Raw genomic sequence first — 19,996 nt, 5'->3', positions numbered from 1 at the left:
TGACCTGGCAGGGATTCACTTCCTCTCCAGCAAAAGTCACTCGCTTGTGTTTGCCGGAGTTTGGAGTTTATGGGGTGCTTTTGACGGAGCACGACCCGACAGATGGAGGTTCAAGGAGTCTTTGGGAGTAAACAACCGCGGGGTTCGGTGGAATTAAACAAGAGGATGACACAAAAAAAAAAAAAAAAGTTGCCCTTATTTAAGAGCCAAAACACTCTGAGCTCTCAGGGCCCTGTGGTTTGTCAGCGATACTCCCAGGTGAGCTCACACTGGGCCTCAACACCCCCACTTTTCTTCCTCCAGCCCTCGCCAAGAAGAAATTGCGTCCTCGGCTCTCTCTCCCACAATATTCTGCTGGCAGTCAAAACAAAATTAGAACTGGTTTATTATTTCTAGTTAGCTCATCCGTGACCTCTGCCTCCATCGTTTCAGAGCAGGACGGGGGTGTTTAGCTGCTAGTTTGGGTTTTTTTCAGTCTGTAAGAATAATTATGAGATAGAGCATAACGGGTAGCTGATATAATATGAGAACAATTAAAGATGAAAGGAAACTTTTTCGGATCAATCACAGACTTACTTGATGATGATGACATCAGGTCTCTGAAGGCCATACCAGTGGTTCTTATTTATTTTAATTATATGTTTGAAGCTGAGGTCTTGCTGCAGAAGAAATATGTCACCGGACAACTCCGGTGACATATTTAACCAAAATCCTGCTGTTTGCAGGAAAGCAGCCCCACACCTGCGGAGACCTCCGCCGTGCTTCACTGTTGCCCGCAGACACGCATTATTGCACCTCTCGCCATACACCACCATCTCCTACACGGCTGGTTTCGGTTTCTTTTTAAAAATAATGATCATCAGCACTTCCCTGATAAAACTGGTTAATCATAAACTTGGATATGATCCTACTAAATCCATGACTTTGTGTAAATAAGGACTAATTCTGTTTTGAAAACAAAGAATGGTCACAACAATTAATGATTTGTTGCTGATTTTATTTTCAGTTAGCTCACTTTTCAGTTTAAAAAGTGCATAAAAGGCAGATTATATATTTATGAAAGTATTTGTAGTTTATAATTTATATTTTTTTCCACATGTCTAAAACTTTTGCCAGTACCATATGACAGCAGTGTCCGAACTCACTGCTCTGAGAAAATGACTAAATAAATAAATATATACATGTGAATATAGCACCATCTTGTGTTGAGCATGTGTATTACAGTTTCTTTCCAAAATGTGCAAACAAACACAAATAAGGGACATCTATTAAAGGAAATAAATGAGGTTCAGCCTGAAAACAACATTACCACTTGCCTTTTGCCTTTTGACAGTGGGTGATAGTCAGAACCTGCATTAGTCTGGAGACTTCTAAACATATTAAGGTAACTGGTTTGATTTCTGATAGTCCTCTTGATCGATAAGTGTTTACTCCTCACAGCAAGTTAAATAGTTTAAAAGACCCTCAGTCAAGGCTGCATAAATGTCTTTAATCTTTCTGGTGTCACTGTTTCCGTCTTCAGGCCGTCCACCTCATCTGCCTCAGGGGCTCTGGGGTGCAGGAAGCGATAATACAAAACTAGACACAGCAGCCCCACCAATAAACCTCCGTAGATCAAACCACAGACTGTCCAAAAATATACTGTTTTTTGCAGCTCTGGCTTTAAAAGAGCCAATGATAACGGAGCCGTGACACTTATAACACCGTAGAAGACGTAATAGATAATCATGGCTTCTTTGGTGTTTTTTCCTTTCACATTGAAAAAGCTGAAAATGAGGACAACTCCCACGACAGCCCGGTACAGAAGCTCAAGGACTCTGGCTGAGCAGAAGTCAGTTTGGAGCCAGTGGGCCCATGTCGTCGCCAGCAGCCAGAACAAGGTGAAGGCGATGGTGCTGTAGATGCTGAGTGTGAGGAGGAGGCTGTAGCTGAGAATCAGACTGGTGATGGTGCCGAGTTTGTAGAGGAGGTAGACGGCCGTGGGGAGGCCTGAGGGCATGTCGGTGATGTGAGGAAGAGACTTACGGAGGCAGCATCTGTAGTCCACCAAGGACCAGGCCATATTACAGAAAGAGAAGGCCACGGATATAACTGAAAGGATAAAACGAGTGGTTAAAATGGTGATTCTGAAACGCTAGATACACAGATTTTGTTTTTCTGACTCTACTTACTTTTGAAGAGTGGCCACTCTTTAGATCCTTGTATATAAAGTTGTAAAAGGATCTGAGGAGCGCTCTCCAGGAAGGTCTCGAAAAGCTTCAGCATGCTCAGATCAGAAGCCATGCAGAAGAGTCTGTGGTGCTTTTCAGAAGAGTCTTCTGTTGTCCAAACCACTCTGGATCCTTCTTTCAGCAGGTGGTAATACCTGAAGCAAAGTCAAAGAGCGTGTCATTGTGCCATATAACAAACTGAATCATCTCTCTTACTGCCAAATCAGCATCTAACAACATTCACGTACCTCGTGAAGATCCCCATGCCGAACACGTGCAGGGCAGCAGATTTACTCTTCGACATGCCGGCGGTGATTTGCTCTCCGTTCTTCATATCGTCCCGGAACCAGGCGTAGCTGAAGATCTGGGTCACCAGCATCCCAGTCAGGATGAACATTACCGTCAAGCCACTCCAAGTGTACTGTTTGTCTAGAAAATATCCCACAACCAGTGCAACGTCTGTCCCAGTGTCCACCACGTACAAGACCAAACCACCGACGGCTAACAGCCACCGCAGTTTGGAGAAGCGGGTGTCTGACTGCTCCATCCTGGCCTTGGTTTAAAGCTGTTCCTCCTCTGGTTTCAGGACAGAAATCACTTCACGACCAAACCTGCTCTGAAATTTCCAGAGAAAAGACGCCGCTGGCTGCTCTCAACCTTGCAGGTGCCATTTGGATCGCTCTGCAAAAGCATTACAACAGAATAAAAAATACAGCTGACTTAAGACGATTACTCAGCAGGTCAGGCGCTACATGATCTCCTCCTGCCCTTCGATCTGTCATAAACAACTTATCCTATCTAATTCTGATAAACGGTGCTTACATATCGAATAAAATCAGTTTCATTATCAACGAATATCACAACACAAACCTCTTAAATAAAATAGAACATATTTTCCTCGTGGGCAGTTGATAGTTTGGTTTTTAAATGTTGAAATAGCAAAAAAAAAAGGTAATCCAAGACATTGTTACATTTTTTAAATTATTCCTTCATTGGTGAAGCTGGTGTTTCAAGTTCATCGAAGATAAAGCTTTTTTTTAAAATAACCTAAATTAATATTTCCTCCCATAGCACGAATCGTCTGAAGCTCTCCCTGTGTGTCATGTTGCCATTATCTCAAATTGGTCTAATTGTTTTGAAGGTGACACACAGTCGGAGCATTTGCTGTCCAGCTGAGATCGCAGGAACAGAAAAGCACTCGCGCACACATCAAATTATTAAACAAAATAATTTAAAAAGTGTACAAACCTTCCTGGGAAACTTTGTCCAGAGAGCTCCTTTCAGTCCCAGCCTACAGTCTCTTTCTCTTTCCTTGGCACTAATTCTTGGCCCCACCTTATAAACCATTGAACTAATACTGTTAAACAAGCCACATGTAATTATGTCATAAGCGCCGTGCTGAAATATGTGGGTGTGTGCGTGCATGAGTCAGGGTTTAACACTTCCACGCAACATTTTTACATCCTTCAGAACTTTAAACACTTCCCTGACTTAAACCCAAGCCAAAATAAGGGGTGAAATGCCTCAGATTTCCCAGGCTGAATCTCAGATGTCAGATAAACACAGAAAAGTTTATCTTTTGGTTGCACTGAACGATGGGAGCGAAAAAGGGACGTTGCACCTCGCCCTGCAGCTTTCCTGTAATCTGACTGATAACTGGAAGTGAGTAATTACATTTTCCTTCATTCTAAAAGCTAGCTGTTCTTTGCTATTTCTAAAAGTGAGGTTTTACAACTGTAAATGCCTTCAAACCCTCAGTAAAAATAGTTAAATAACAATAAAGATGAAACTTTAAAGCCATAACTCACTGAGGCAGTGCATTATCTTTTATATCTTATGCATTCCTGAGCCAAAACACAGATACTTGCTGTGCTGAATTTTCTTCCATGCATTTCAAAGGGTGAAGGGAGCTAGAACACGCCTCAACATTCACTAACGACGAGTAAAAAGTTCACAGACCGGTTGGATTTTTGCTTGTTAATCTGTGGGCCAGACTAACTCACATAGAGAAGATTAGGAGCCTAAAATTTCCATTAAACCCTTTTTTTTTTTTTTGGTGTGAGGTGCTGCTTGAACAAAACCAAAATGCAGCCCAGCCCTGTCTGGCGAAAAACTATTCACTTAAGTCAGGCTTTACAGGTTTCAGGTACTTGTACTTCAGTATTTACTTTTACGCTGCAGTTTCAGATTAGGATTTTAAAATGCAGGGAATTTGCTTTCATAATAAATTTGCCAACTATTGTCTAAAAAAAACAGCATTTGCCAGAGTCACCATCCAGGTGCTGATATCCTCCTGACTGCCAGTAGTTAGAATTTGTCCTCTGTGGAGGACATTTGTAAACCTGAATATTTCCCACCCACTGCATACTACTGAAGCAACTCCTTTTTGTTATCTACAGAGGAAATTTAGGGCTTTTCAATGAGACCAGACGTGAGGGGGTGGGGCTCATTACCTTACAAAGACTGGACAATATTCCTTTTCCTGGTAGTCAGGAGGCTATTCTCACTAAATCAATTATAATAAACAACAATTGGGTTGAAATTGACTTTTTTTATTTTATCAGGGTAACTTGAATTACCTGCCTTCAATGTAAAGTGTTAAAGTATATAACAGTCAAAGTACATTTAAACATCAATATAAAGCAACATAATTGAATTTGGAGCCGTTCTTGTGGGGTTAACCTTCTCAGGACTGTGGATTCAGAGCGACGTCCGGAGGCTTCCCCTTACACTCCAAGCCGCCAGGGGGCGACAGAGAGCGGCAGCTGTCGTCTCTGCTGCGCGTAAAGCGCCTCTCTTTTCCGCGGATCCTCCCACTAACAGGAGAGTGACACGCCATTCAATAGCTGCCTGGCCCTGTGCGTGAAGCAAGCGCGGCGAGCTGCGAGCCACCGAGAGGGAGAGTAATACCGCACCGTCTGGAAAGGAAAGGAAAAGAAGCGCGTCTGCGCCGCGTAGAGAGAAAAGGAGTCCGACGAAGCGCGTCGACATGGGCATCCGGAAAAAGACGAACAAAAACACGCCGGTGCTGAGCCACGAGTTTGTCATCCAGAACCATGCAGATATTGTTTCCTGTGTTGCTATGGTGTTCCTGCTCGGGCTGATGTTTGAGGTGAGCCCACATGTTGAGCGGCTTGGTCTCTGCGGAGAGCCCATCTGTTCTGTTAGGAACCGACATGGCTGTCTCTCGTCTTACTTCCTCCCCCTCGATCGAAAGTTTTCTCCGCACAACCGTGGTCCCGTTTTCGCTTTCATCCCAGGAGACAAATCTGTCGTTTTCTTCTTTTTTTTATTCATTATTTAAATACGTTTTAAACACGATAAAGTTAGTTCGGAAATCGAGCTCACTTTCCATCTGGCGGTTTCTTGAAATTAACCCCCCGTCTCCAGGCCTATTCTTTTCTCCACAAGGGAGGGGGAAATGCAGAAAATTGTTATTTATATGCAAACCTACTTGCTTAAACATGTCTGTGTTGCAATTTTAAAAAAAGAAGAAGCCAGCCTGCGTCGCCCTCAGCTGTTTGTATATGTTGCAACGCTCGCCTCTGTTTGTGCGTCGATGTGTTACGTGGCAATCACACAGCGAGCGAAAAACTGAAAGTTGCCCCTCGACGCTGCCGAGCGCTTCAAAACACGGCAGAGGATGGCCGGAAAGCGTTCGTTCTGCATTTAAAGTCCCCGTGCTTCGCTTTAAATTCCCCAGGTTTGTTTAATATAAACGCCTGTTTCCATCCTGACAGGCAGAGCGACGCTCGGCCGTCCAGCTGGCGGCCATAGTTACAGCTGCTTCCGGTTAGGCTCCTTCAAAGTAAAATGTCAGTCCCGCAGCGGCGGCTGGTTTGCTGCAATAGTCAAATAATTAGTTTTAAGTTGGTCCTAGAATCCTTCATAATCATGCTGCTACCCCTTGTGTCCCGACTCCAGAACAAGCGACGGATGGATGGACATAATTAGTCGTCCCTGCCTTATTGTGAAAGCACATTTCCGTCATTGTGATGAGGGGGATTTGACACTTACTGTCTCATCTATTAGTTACTAACTCATTATGTTAACTTTCTCATTACTATGGCTCATGATTGAGATTTCTAAGTCATATTTATGATGCCTCATTAATGACTTAGCGTCTCATAATTATGGCTCAGTATCTCATTAATAAGGTTCATAATTATGATATAGTAATCTTTTAATTATGACTTAACTGTCCCACAAATATGCCTTGGCATTTTTGTTATTGACTCTGTAACTTGTTTTGAATTACTAGACTCATAGTTATAAATTAGCAATCTCATCACTGTCTCATCTCATTATTGTGACTTAGCGTCTCATAATTATACAGTCGTTGTTCCTATAATTATAACAGTCACGTTATTGTGACTTTGCTGTTTCATGACCACATTTTGTCAGTTTCATAATTGTCTTTACAGTCTCCTAATTTTAATTTAGCAGTCTCATTATTGAATTACTGTCTCATTACTATGACTTACAAGTCTCGTGTTTTCAATTAAGAAATCTCATTGTGATATTTAAAAATTTGACTCTGGTGTCTCATAAATATAAGATCCCGTCTCATAATTATGACATAGCTACATTTACAACTGTGATGCAGTTTTGAATAAATTTGCCTTAGAATGGAGGCAGTTATGGTCATTATATCGGTGAAGACGACCAGAGAAGGCATCATTTTTGAGTCTAATAATATTTTTTTGCCCACAGTGCTTTTCTGTTGTGAAGGACGTCGTCGTTATAAGTAATATCGGCTGCTTTGATGTGGTTGATTTGCTTGTCTTAGTAATGTAATAGTTTTCCTCACACATGATTTAGTAACTCCTCTTAAAAAAACATAACAAAATCCATTTGCAGCAAGCCTTTTAGTCATTTTTATGTATAAGTTAAATAACTAATAAGTCTGTCACCTCGTTTAGTTTCTCATAATCTCAAATATAACCAACCTTTCCACACTCTGAGCCTAATGATTTAATTTATGGTGCCAGCTTGACTTCAAAACTCCCTTTTACACTCTGATATTAACATTAACATGTAAATCCAATACTTAAAATGATTGTGAGATGTTTAATTTGACAGTATGCTTTGTTCATGTGCGGATTCTTGTAACTTATGTACTTTTCTTTTCTTTTTTTTATTCACAGGTCACCTCAAAGTTCGCAGTAATATTCATTACTGTCCAGTACAATGTGACGATCTCGACAAACGGTAGGAGAAACAGCCTCTGCTCTGTAACGTAGTGTTTTCTTGCTGCAAGCTTCTCATTTGGATTCCAGAGCGGTACTTACGTGGCCTTAGACAAACCCATTAAAGAGCTCTTCTTTTTCCTTTTTTCCTCCCCTCTTCATTGAAGCTAAATTTAGTCTGCCTGATTTATAAAGTTCTCTAGTGGCAAGGTTGCTCGGGACGAATTTAGGCTGAGGTGCAATGTAGGACTCCCAATTTGATTCAAGGTGAGCGCTTTCTTTGCCAATTCCAGACACTTTTGTTGAAAGAGCGCTCGACCTCGGGATGTATTCAAACTGTGTTGCACATTCGCAGGCTGCCAGCTGCTTCCTTTCATCCGAGGCTTCACCGCTGACCCGTTTCTGTAACTTATTTACAACTCGTCTCCTGCGTTGGACAAATAAATCTCGAAAGAGAGATAGAGATGATTCAGAAATGATCGTGTTTTTAATGTCAGTACTGACTTTTGCAAACGATTGGACTAATTTCTTCTGGTGGTTTTGTAATTCCGCACAGTCGAGACGCACTAATCCAAACTCCACCCTTTCAGGATTCAGGATGATTAAACTTGAGTATTTCTTTGAAATTCCCACGGGGGTTCCGTGAGCCAGGTGTAGCCCGTGTTTGGCGTACGAATGAATCCTAACGTCCTGACGGTGTGTCTGTGCCGCAGACGGCCCAGAGGAGACGGCGGTGAACCACTTCCACCACGGCATCAAGGACCTGGCGACCATTTTCTTTTACATGCTGGTGGCGATCATCATGCACGCCATCATCCAGGAGTACGTGTTGGACGTAAGTGGACCGGACTCGCGAGCAAATATTTTTGAAATCGATTTTTATATCGTCACTCAGCGCCGGAAAGCAAAGGCGGGCGATGATGTTTTTACCGTGTTTGCAGAAGGTAATGATCGGATGTAAATCTACAACTAATTAACTATTAGAATTAACCCGATTCAAGATGGAAGCCGCAGCCAACCGATCTTAAAAAAACTCAAAAATGGCCATAACTCAGTCAGTTCTATAGATATTTAGCTAAAATTTGGCATGGCTGTAGCTGAGAGTCATTCACATCACATATCCTGAGCTTGACTAATTGCAATATTAGATGAGGTTATTTCTCATGAAAGTAATGCACTTTATTTTTAAGGTTTAACCAAAACGGTTACAGCTGCATGAAAGGCGATGGGGAAAATATGCATTCATTCAAAAACTGCTTTTTTTATTGTTCTCTTTTTGCAGAAAATCAACAGGAAGAAGCACTTCTCCAAAACCAAGCACAGCAAATTTAACGAGTCGGGCCAGCTCAGCGCCTTCTACTTGTTCTCCTTCGGCTGGGGCACAAGTATCCTGCTTTCTGTACGTGCGGCCGTCAGCTCGTATTGTCTTTGGTGGCTTTTGATTTCGGCCTCACGCTGAATTTAAAAGCGTCTTTTGTTCTTAGGAGAACTTCCTGTCCAACCCCGTCGCACTGTGGGAGGGTTACCCTCACACTCTGATGCCGTAAGTCTCAGAATCACAGCGGTTATTTGTGGATAAGCAGAAACGAATGTTTGCCACATGGGTTATTTTAAGAGCGCTGAAAAGGAAACTTCTTCTTCTCTTTCAGGTTCCAGATGAAATTCTTCTACATTTGTCAGCTGGGCTACTGGTTACATTCTCTCCCAGAACTTTATTTCCAAAAGACGAAGAAAGTAAGTGTGTTTGAGGGTAAGGCGGATGAATCGTTTTGGGATAAGATGACGTAATGTAACTTCTGTTTGGAGCCGTGGCTTTTTCCTGTTTGACTTCCTTGTGGCCATGTGTTATTGTTTCGACGAATCATCCCCTCCTTGCTGAAATGACCGTGCACAACCACGCTGCTGTAAACATTTTGACCACTCTTGGCCTCCCCGTCCTCTTTGTGTTTACCGTTCAGGAGGACATTCCACGTCAGCTTGTCTACATCTTCCTGTACCTGGTCCACATCGCTGGCGCCTACGTGCTGAAGTAAGCGCTGCCGCCTCCGAGAGGCTGCAATTAAGAGCGGAATTATGAAGCATTTGTTTGTACGCTGCGGCCTTTGCAGTGGCTCTAAAGTCGTCCCGCTTGTGTCTTCCAGCCTGAACCGTCTGGGCCTGGTCCTGATGGTGTTGCACTATTTCGTCGAGCTCCTGTTCCACTTTTCCCGCCTGATCTACTTCAGCAACGAGAGCAGACAAATGGGGTCAGTTTTTATTTGGCAGGAACAATATTGGATTTCGAAAGTCTTGAATGCTCCGTGATGATCGTTGTTTTTTTTTTTTTGGTCTCACAGCTTCACCGTCTGGGCTGTCCTGTTTGTCCTCGGACGGCTGCTCACCCTGTCCCTGTCCGTCCTCACCGTGGGCTTTGGGCTCTCCACGGCTGAGAATCAAGGCTTTGATTTGGCTGCAGGGAACTTCAACATTTTCTTTGTTCGGTAAGTGAAACATGAAGGAACAACAGGAGAAAGAGGCGTTTAAACACTTTTTTATTTGAGATTCTGGACAAAGAGCGGACCGGGAATCAGCTACATGCGCCTCAGCAGACAGACAGAAGAGCTGCTGGTGGCTGCACGAAGCTTCACGGAACATTTAATGACTCATCCATTTATTGCCTCTCGTCTATTAGGTTGAACGTCCTGGCAGCCATCTGCTTCACGCAGGCCTTCATGATGTGGAAGTTTATCAACTTTCAGCTGCGCCGATGGAGGGAGCACGCTGAAGCCCAGACCTTGAAAAAGAAACCAGCTCCTTCTAAGAGCAAATCAAAGAAAGATAAAGGTGAGAGGGCAGGAGCGCTCATGTAACGTGAACATCAGAGCATTGGTAAAACAGACGAACCGTTATTAAAATCTGCAGTGATCTTTTGTTTTGTTTTGCTAACTCGGTTGTGCGATTTGCTTCCAGCCAACGGAGTAAATGGAGTGAGCTCTCACGGTGCCGATTCACCCAGATCGAGGAAAGAGAAGTCCTCGTAAGAAGAGCAAGGAGAATACATTCCCCCTCTGCCCCCTTTTTTCTCCCCCCCGTTCACACACATGCCTATCTCAAAGAACCATCTCTCCTGGGGTCTTCGTGGCCGCGTCCAAGCCGGCAGATTCCTCGGCTCCTTGACCCTGATGTGCGTTTTCGACCCCCCACACAGGACGGACCTCCCAGCTGGAGCTCCCAGGGCCGTTTTAGCTTTTTTTGCTTGTCGTTCCGAGTCTTTTGCCCTGCCGTGCCATATTGAATGAAAAAACAAAAACAAAAAAAGAATAATTACTCAAATAAACTGAAGGAAAAGAAGACCTTATTTAAGAAGTGCCTATTGATATGACTTGTTTTTGTACAGTGTGTAATTTTAAAATTTCAGGAACGATCACTTCACTGTTTGTTTCCCCGACTTCAGGTCGTTTGAAGCTTAAAGTGATAGTCTGCTCTTTTTGGAAGTGATGTTCTATCAGATGGTTTTAATAGTTATCACCTGTCACATCAGTCACAGAGTAAGAAGAAAAGGGCCGAAGTCTTTGTCCAGGCTAGGCTAACGACTAGCTAAAGGTCAAACTAAACGAATGATTTTACGCTGAAGTATAGAAGTTTATTATTAGCTAATGTAGCATTCTTTTATATTGGTTTCAAGCCAGAGAAACAACTATAAATGGGCTCTTGTTTGGCTTCCGATCAGCCTACCTGGATGAAGACTTCTGCCCTTTTCTCCGTACTTCCTGCTCCGATAAGCTGCTAACGTCTTACAGCTGTCTGACAGAACATCTCTTCCCAAATAACCAGGCAGCCACTTTGTATCAGATACTGTGTATTCCACTTTATTTCCCCCTCCCTGCCTTGTATTTATAACCGTGAGCTGCGCTTGTTTGCAGATGACACCCGTCTTTCTCTTGGAAGACTTACAGGTGATTATTAATTCCCAGTGTTCAACTCTAACCCATTTACGCCTATAAATGGAAAGAAAGCTGCGATTCAGCAGTTCAGCTTTCCGTTTTTGCTTCTTGAACTAGAGCGTATAAAGGCAGCCGAGGAAAGCGGGAGCCATTCCGCTGGAATGCTGTAAAGTACATTTATGGCTCAGTATTGTACAGTACTTTCAGCAACCATTTAGTGACCTGATGTAGCATTTAATTATCAGAGATTAGAACAGCTTTGTTATCACGTTTGTCATGGACTCTGTTGCTTGCAGCTGTATCCACAATGCTGTTAAAGACACGTTTTCTTCAGTTTTTCATCCTGTATCTTTTTATGAAATGGAAATCAGCGAAAGCATCTCTTTAGTGATTTAGACTGAATGATTGTCTTGTGTAGTTTGGCCTCTTTTATTGTTTTAAGTGGAATGATAGCTTAGCTTAAACACCCAAAAGAATGTTTTGTTTTTTTCTTGAGTAAAAGCATGAACTGCAGATGGAATATATTTATATTTTCTCATCCCCCATCCCCACCATTGACTGTGCCAAATGGGCCTGGTTGACTGTTGCTGACCGTATGCCTTTTACTTACACGTCAGAAAGCTATGGAGGCCAATCAACTGTATTTAAAAGATTGAGTTACCTAGGTAACAAACGTATTGTAAAAAGAAGAAATGAACCCATTTAGTCATTTTAGACACAATGTGTGAACTATGATTAACTCCAACAGTGTTTGGTTTTCTGGATTTGTCCTGGGGGGGTTGGTTGGTTGTTTTGTAAAGAAATAAATCAATCTGGTTAAAAAAAAATGACAAAAATTACTTCGAGCCACGCCGTTTGTCGAAATCTACTCGTTTTCGTGTAAAATTTAAGACATTTTTAACACGACGAAGGTACTTGAGGGGTTACTTCTCTGTTTAATGGAAATGTTTTATCTGATGGCAAACGTAGAAGCCGTGCAGCTGACGTTTCGTAGATCGGAAACCTGACAGCTGAGTTTAAGCGAAACGCAAGAGCTTACTTTGATGGTAGGTGGATTAATATATCATCAAACTCCACTCAGATCTCAGATTAACAGTGTTCATCCAAGTCAAAATGTCAGAATTAAAATGAAAGATGTCTTAAACCATCAGGAAACTTAAGATGTCAAAAAAAGGCCTTTCAAGTAGCATTTTAGCTTTTAATGGCTAGATTAGATATGTACTGCAGTTATCCATCCCTACTTGTCAAAAAGAAATAACATTTGTTTTTTCTTATCCGCAATCAACATTTGAGATATCGTAAACGTCGTTCTTCCTAGGTCAGCTGATGTCTTATCATGTATATTAGGCTTTCAGCACCAGATAATCACAAAGTAAACAGTCCTCCCGTCTACAACGAGCAGTTATGGTTATAAGAAACACAGGATTTACTAAAATAAACTCACATTTCAACTGTTTTCTGTTAAAACGGTTTTCAGTCGAGTTCCTAATGTGTCATTACATTTATCTAGCTACAGATTTCTTAATTTGTCATAATATAAAACCTAGATATCATTAATGACATTTTTACCTGTTAGTCATCTTTATCGGAATAATGTAGGATATCTGGATCTGGAAGCTCTGTGCACATGAAAGAAAAAGTGATGTCTGTTGCCCAAAGAAGAGTACCGTATTGGTTTTATTTCTAAAAAGACTTTAAAACAACTACAAGACAAAAGTTCTGCACAGTACGACAAATAAGACATGACAGCAGTCACGAAACATAAGAAAATAAAATAGTACAAGACTTAAAAACAGCCCAGTAACTAAAACAAATGATAATTGTGCCATCTTTGATAGCTAAAATGTTCATTTTGAGTTGAATTATGGATATCTGAGGTGAAGATAATTTATATGAGTTTGTTTGACTTAGTTCAGCTTCCGAGACATTCTCCACAGTCTGCACTGACAAAAAACAAAATTCTTGGACAAAAAATTGACCTAAAATTTGGTACGGTAGCAGTTGAGATTCATCCAGATTGGACAAGATCTTTGTTTAAGAGTCAGCTCTGTCTGACTGTTACCAAAATATTTCATGAACCACTGGACGGAGTTTAACAAAACTTCCAGGAAACGATCATTCCATGATCCTCTCCATCATACAAACACATTTTAAGATGGCTGCGAAAGCCAGCTGACCTTAGAAAACCCCCAAACTGGCTGTAATTCAGTCAATTTTACAGATATTGTGTAAAAATCTGGAGTGCTCCTTGCGCAAGATTAAACATAAACATATATGAGGCGCTCCGGATTAAAAGGCACACTGTTGTTTTTTGATAAAATTGAAGGCTTTTAAGTGCGCCTTATAATCCGGAAAATATGGTAGGTCTATATCAGTGCTTTTCAAAAAGCCTTCATACAACAGCATAATAAAACTTTTTTGTGACTCGTGGTTTCGGAGGGCCACCCCAGATTAAGCCCCCCCATCTGCCCCCCTGTTTGCAAACTTCCTTCAGACGCCCCTGTTTGACCTCTCGGCCCTTTTCTCCCCTCCAAATGTTTCCAACCTCAGAAAATTCAGGACACGACCTGAACTGTGACTGGAAGCAGCTCACCACTAGGAGGCGGTGTTGCACAAGTTTCAGCATTTCTTACTTTTCCCCCCCCCCCCCCCCCCCCCCTTATGTACAATTTGACTGTAAATGCTGTAAATAAAATTAACTAAATAAGTTATGAAAGTAAAGGGGAAGCAAAACTTGCAATAACACCATTTGTAGTAATCTGAACTGAAGACAGTTGTAATTATCAGTAATTTAGACAATTAGGAGCTGATTAATTTTTTTTAATTTTGCTTGCAGCAGAGCGTTTATTTTAATCATTTTAAAGATGCTTAAAAGGAGTTTAATTTCATGCATTGTGTTGCAACCTTTATTCCCCTCCGCTTTAGGAGAAACGAGCTGCATGGTGAACTTTTAGCACATGAGAAAGCGTGAAATGTAGTTTTTTACATCCTCCCAACCACGGCGCGCATGGAAACAGTGCGGGTGACTCCCGGATTAAATGTCCACGGAGCGATGCAGATTAACCAAACAAGCGTAATCCTGACAGGTAAAAACGGCCGCAGGGGCTGCAGACGAGCCGGCCCCCCCTCCTCTTCCTCCTCCTCCTCCTCCTTCGGTGGTAACCGAGTCGTTGGAGCCCCGTGATTTGGTTCGGTGTGGGGGAGGATAGCAGCTACCAGTCAGATAAACACTCGGCATTGGCTTGCAGAGCAGGAGGAACATGGCGGCGCAGCTAGCCAGCAGAAATGTTGTTCCACTACCGCGAAGGTCAGAGTCGCTTCGGTTGAGCGGATTTTAACGGCGGGGACTCGGCGAAAAGTGCCACATCGTAAGTAGCCGCCACGTCTTCGTCACCCCCCTCTCCCGCGGGGGAGAAACTGCGTGTTTTTTTTCCTGTTGTTGTTGTTGCGATATCCACGATTCGGGGGCTTCAATCTCGGTTGTGTGTCTGTCTGACAGAAGCTCGCTCTCTTCGGCGTTAGCCTGCTAGCAGCCGTTAGCTTCTGCGGCTAAGCTCCGCTACTTGTGGCAAATAGCGCTTTCTGCACATAACTCAATTAGACGACACGGACACTAAAAGGAGTTTGTGAATTTATTTCGTGCTGTAGTGTTTTGTATTTGAGGTGGTGGTGGGGAGGTTGGGGGGGAACAGCCGCGTGTGTTTTAATAATAAAAAAAATGCTAAATTTGACGTGCACGTTTACTTTCATGTGTCATTGTTTTTTTTTTTTTGTGCTGAGTTAGCGAGTGACCGTTTCTTCAGCGCCCGGACGAAGTTCGCCAGTTTTAGCTAGCATGCTAACCGCGTAGCTCGGTGGCTAGTTTCGCTCTCTTTGGCAGAATATGAGTCAAAACAGCCCTCGGTTTAAAAATGTGTCAAGCTAGCGGTGCTGTGGCTGTAGCGAAGCCTCTTTGCTAACTTGCCATGTTAGGTGTTTAGAGGATCTTTTTTTTATTTTATTTTTTTTGCATTTGACCTTTTTGGTTGTTTTTTTTTGCTGAGCTTAAGTCTCTTCTGCTCTGTTTGCATTGATTGTCGATGCCCTTAACTACCAGATTACGTGCTCTACAGCTTGAAACGTCTGAAAAAGTTATCAAGAAAGTTGGCTGCCATAACAGGAAACCCTAGAAACGCAGCTATGCCGTGCCTGCAATATTTCCAAAGCCTTGCAGTAGTTGTAAATATGTAAAGAACAAGCCTGGTATTACATTACTACTATGACTTGGACATAAATAAGTCATTGTGGACATGAAGGTAGATCTGCACAGTATTGGGTAAATTAATAAAACACATTTTGAGACTGTAGCTGCTTTGAAAATGGAAAAGGCTTGAGCTTCAATGGTTCATGTTTGGTTTTAAAAGAAAAACAAACAGTGTCCAACTTGCTTCACTGTAAGATATTATGTAAGCGTCTTCCAAAGTTGTGCAGCTTTAAAATATCGATTATATGTTTGGAAGCCACTGCAAACCCAGCATAGTGTTTGATTGGCATTATCTTTTTGGGAAAGGTGGGCATCGAGCTGCCGATCATCCTACGTGCCGCTCATGCGCACATCATATTTGTTGACACTGATACAGTATATCGTACAGCCTTGTTTGGACCCACAACTGAACGGAGAAAACGCTTTCTGGAAAATCCAAGGCGCCGCTGCAGAAGTGTGGGGGGTTGGATGCTGCTTGGAGGCTGTAGCCGTGTTGCCTTGCGCTTGTGTCTCGAGTGCAGCACTCTCCTTCCAAAGGGCTCTTCTGCTTGACTGATTCAGGACTATACAGGCAGACAGCTTGTGTCATTTCAATGAGTGTCAGCACTTCTCTCTCTCAGTAACGCCGGAGGAACGCCTCCCCCGTGGAACCAGTCGAGCAGCCTCTCTGTTGCATCACTCTGCCCACCTGATGGTGCACAGTACTTGTCACATCGCCGATGCGGGATTTAACACGACGCGGTGTTCAGCTGCTGTTTGGCTGCGGCCCCGTCGCTTCTGTGAGAATGCGTTGGGACGGCTCTCAGTCATGGCTGCCAGCAGGCACGCTGAAGGAAACTTTTGGAGCAGATGAAAATGAGCAATGTTGCTGTGAGAATCGTGCATTTCTTTTTTTTTTTTTAATTAATAACACCTTGGCATTAGCTGGAGCATATAAATTTATTACAGCCCCAACAGGTAGATACAGCAGAGACTTTGACTTCTTCTTATTTGTTATGAGGATGAAAGTGGCCTTATCCATAAGAAGAGAAGTCACTGAATGGTACCAGTTGCTGTGTAGTACATCTCAGTGTCGGCGAGAGATTTTAGACTATTATGTTTGTAACAATAAATCAAATCAGGGAACATATTTTAGCTAAAGTGGTCTTTTATCCTTTCAATAAGGCTGTTTACATGCATGGAAGTATGGGGTGTCTTGTATCAAGAGGAATGTAAAGGTATTTTTAGTGAGAAACTGGCTTTTTACAATCGTTCCCGTCTGCAGATGACGGCAGAATACAGCTTTCCACATTGAAAGAAGCAAAATAGTGTGACCAACGCTGGCCTGATGTCAAATTTCGATCTAATAAATAAGTTGAGGATCAAGCCTCTGACATCTGTCACGCCTCCCTTCATGTGACAAGGAATGCGGTCCTGTTCAGATTCAAGGCTGCATTCCTTTACTGTGTGTAGCGTGGTCCAACGTCCAACTTTTCTTTTACACTTCAAAGCGAAGACACCTTTTAGATCTGTTTAAAGAACTGTATTAACAAGAACAAAAAAAAAAAAGAAGAAAATGGTTCACAAATGACCGGGGGTGAATTCACAAAAGCACTTACCCCAGCTTAAGCCCAACTGTGTGGCTGTTTACACGAGGAAATCTGGCTGGAAGTTGTCTTTTATTAACTTGGCAAAGAGCATTGGGTGTTTCCTGAAAGTAGTCCGTTTGATCACAACAGGTGTGTGTCAGAGTGATACTTGTTATGTAACTTTGCTCAAACACAATCGCTCTCTCGCTTGCTAATTGCAAGCAAGAGATCACCCAGGCTTCATGCAGTTCTAAGATTTACTTCTCCGAGCAGCAGCTTTCTTCTGCTGTAATTGAGCTTCGTGCCATGTAAGTACATATTCGTTAATTCAAACTAACCAGAGCTATCTGTTTCAGTGCCTACTTGATGGCAGTCTTGTGGTCATGTATGCAGTGACCTTTGCCCTGTTGCGTCACCTGAGTGATGCAGTAGTCAATCGTTTGACCCTTGCTCCGTTGCACACGCTGCAGTTCGTGTACCTGTTGCTGTTGCGCTAATAAATCAGTCTGGTATTTAGGTTTATATGCCCTCTGTAAATGCAATTTCAATACCCTGTTATTAGGAAAAAAATGTCTTTACAAATCAGCAGACAAACTGAGGTTTGTTTTGTTTTTTCCAAATGGGGAGAAAACTTTTAGATTTTTCTGTCATTATCAGAGAAAACGCGAGCTGGACACTTAGAATCTGAAAGCTTGATGACGGAGTATGATTTGAACAGTTTTAAAAATGCAATAAAAAGTAGATTAAAGAGGTCTTTTTAGGCGTTACAACACTACAATACAAGAATATAATTGTTGTGTAAGCTTGTGTTTTGTTGTGGTTCTTTTCAGCCGTAATTATCATTCCAGATGAAATCTAAATGGTCTGTTCTTTGAACACTTTGTTTTTGTTGTTTTGGTCTGAAGCCGTTTAGGTGTTCAGTACGACTGTACTGATGAGCTGTTCAGGAACTGATAGTTTCTCTGTCTCAGTATGGAAGTAAAGTCCTAAATCACGTGAGTTTTTGTTTAAATTCTGTGCAACGAGCTTGAATTGATCTCACTTATTTCCGTTGATATTACCTGGATTAACGGCACAAAGCAGCTTAAATATGTTGACTGATTTAACCCCGTTTTAAAATCATTCCTGAATTTCCAAAGTAAGACATCTGATTAAAAAACCGTGCAGTTCAGTGCTCAGTTTTAAAGTGCTTTGTCAAAAATATTCCTGTCCGGAGCGAAAGTGGAATCTCGATGAACGTAAAACCATATTAACATCCAAGGAATATGCAGTTTTTTCGTACAATTAGGACCGCTTCCCAAACTTTTCAGCATCAACCCTGAAAATAACAAAGCCTTGAGACCAGGGCTGCGTTGTATTAGTAAAAAGTTGTGACTGTTTAATATTGTGATGACAATATCAATTGCAATAAACCCACAATTTTATCATTCCTCACTTTCTCATCTGTCATCACTCTCATCTAAACCAGGAGTGGACATTAAGGCCGGTCAGAGTCTGTTGGGTTGGCCAAATATTTTTATTAGCAGCAGAACATGAAAGCACTATACTTGAAATGTAATGGTCTGTGGTTAACTTTAGTTCTTTGTGATATTAATATTCCCACTTATGTTACATTGATTATAACATTTTAAAGTACTGGGATCACAGCCCTGCTTGTGACCCCAAATTTAGCCAGTTTAGGTGCACAAACTTTGCTGATAACAGTATTCAACAGGGCTGTAGTGACAACACAAGCAGTCCTAATAAGTGCGACACAGTTTGTTTGATATTGGATGCACAGATGACATTTTAAAGTTTAAAACCTAAAGTAGAAGGTAGATGCGAAGTACGCTTTGTTCAAAGAAAAAACAGGGAAACGTGGCTTCTATTCAAGTTTGATTTACCAAATTTGATTACACTATGTTATCTGTCCGTCGCTCGCCGTATAAGGTCTACGCTGTATTCTTGACACGTTGCACCCTTCTCCTTGTTATCTGTTTGCCTTGTCTCTCTGGGCATCTCACCCTGCTGTCTCTGCATTTGTGTCGCCATGGAAACAGCAGTGTGACAGGTCTTGGGTGGGCGTGAGGGATGAGCTGTGGGGTAATGGCCGGGTTTTGCTGCACGGAAAGAGAGAGAGAGAGAGGGAGGGGAGGGCGAAGCGGTAAAGAAGAGACGTCTTAAGTGAAGCGGAGATGGTTGATGGAAAGCTGAGAGGGCTTTGACATGGACGAGATGAAGTGGGGATTATTAACTCCGTCTCTGCTTCAAGGCTCGTTGTCATTGTGTTATTAGCTGATCTCAAATCAGCTTCCCTGTGTGTCTTGTGAACAACAGCTTGTTAAGGGGAACCTCTGTGGTTTAACACTACACACTTTCCAGAAATGATTTGGTTACACTTTCCACTACAAGAATCAAGCAAAGGCAATCTCAATATTGATTAGCCCGGAGCAAAAAAACAAATATATTCAGCATTTAAATCTAAATGTATACTTTAAGTATTCCTTCGGAAGACCTGAGATTCCCTTCACACACGAGCACTGTCATGTTAAATCAGGTGTTAATGGGTTGAATAAAATTTTCTGCTTGGGATAATTTAAGTAGTGTTTAGCTTGTGAAACAATTAAACAAAGTCAAAGTATTTCCTTAAGGGTATTTGTAGTAGTAAGCCCTGACATGAGTACCTAACAACTGTAGTGCCGTTTTAAGTGTATACTTTTTACCAGAGGCTATTTCTGACTTTTCTTACAACACATAACTGTTGCGTTATTTGATAATTAAAGCATTTATCATTTCCTTTGCCATTTTTCCATTTGAAGCATTTTCTCAAAAGCACATTTTATTGCTTAGCAAGTTTGCAACAATGAAAGCAACTTTAGATTTA

At 42.0% G+C, this 19,996-nt stretch overlaps 3 protein-coding genes across 7 annotated transcripts in view; 2 read left to right on the top strand and 1 right to left on the bottom strand.

Annotated features, from left to right (window-relative positions):
• Positions 1-1,046: 1,046 nt before the first annotated feature.
• xkr9 (XK, Kell blood group complex subunit-related family, member 9) lies at positions 1,047-4,911 on the bottom strand. Its single transcript, XM_017406463.3, has 4 exons — positions 3,459-4,911; positions 2,459-2,891; positions 2,172-2,365; positions 1,047-2,091 (listed from the first exon to the last, which is right to left on the bottom strand). Exons 2-4 carry the CDS (start codon positions 2,755-2,757, stop codon positions 1,469-1,471), a joined length of 1,116 nt encoding a protein of 371 aa, XP_017261952.1. The 5' UTR covers positions 2,758-2,891; positions 3,459-4,911; the 3' UTR covers positions 1,047-1,468.
• A 138-nt stretch (positions 4,912-5,049) lies between these two features.
• On the top strand, positions 5,050-12,072 carry tram1 (translocation associated membrane protein 1). The gene is made up of 11 exons (XM_017406815.3): positions 5,050-5,322; positions 7,358-7,421; positions 8,113-8,234; positions 8,682-8,798; positions 8,884-8,942; positions 9,049-9,133; positions 9,358-9,428; positions 9,541-9,645; positions 9,736-9,879; positions 10,071-10,222; positions 10,349-12,072. Exons 1-11 carry the CDS (start codon positions 5,200-5,202, stop codon positions 10,417-10,419), a joined length of 1,113 nt encoding a protein of 370 aa, XP_017262304.1. The 5' UTR covers positions 5,050-5,199; the 3' UTR covers positions 10,420-12,072.
• Positions 12,073-14,392: 2,320 nt separating this feature from the next.
• ncoa2 (nuclear receptor coactivator 2) overlaps positions 14,393-19,996 on the top strand; it is a 49,685-nt gene continuing 44,081 nt past the window's right edge. For 2 of the 5 annotated variants that reach the window (XM_017406613.3, XM_017406612.3), the window contains exon 1: positions 14,462-14,690. The gene's annotated coding sequence lies outside the window, so the exon portion shown is untranslated. Of the gene's footprint in view, positions 14,409-14,461; positions 14,691-17,371; positions 17,442-19,996 lie in introns of those variants that run through there. The other 3 variants (XM_025003822.2, XM_017406616.3, XM_025003821.2) reach the window with 3 other exon arrangements.

This window comes from Kryptolebias marmoratus, linkage group LG21, assembly GCF_001649575.2.
Source record: "Kryptolebias marmoratus isolate JLee-2015 linkage group LG21, ASM164957v2, whole genome shotgun sequence".
In the NCBI taxonomy this organism is placed as follows: domain Eukaryota; kingdom Metazoa; phylum Chordata; class Actinopteri; order Cyprinodontiformes; family Rivulidae; genus Kryptolebias; species Kryptolebias marmoratus.
Note: the sequence above shows the minus strand (reverse complement) of the source record. Positions and strands in the feature narration are given on the sequence as shown.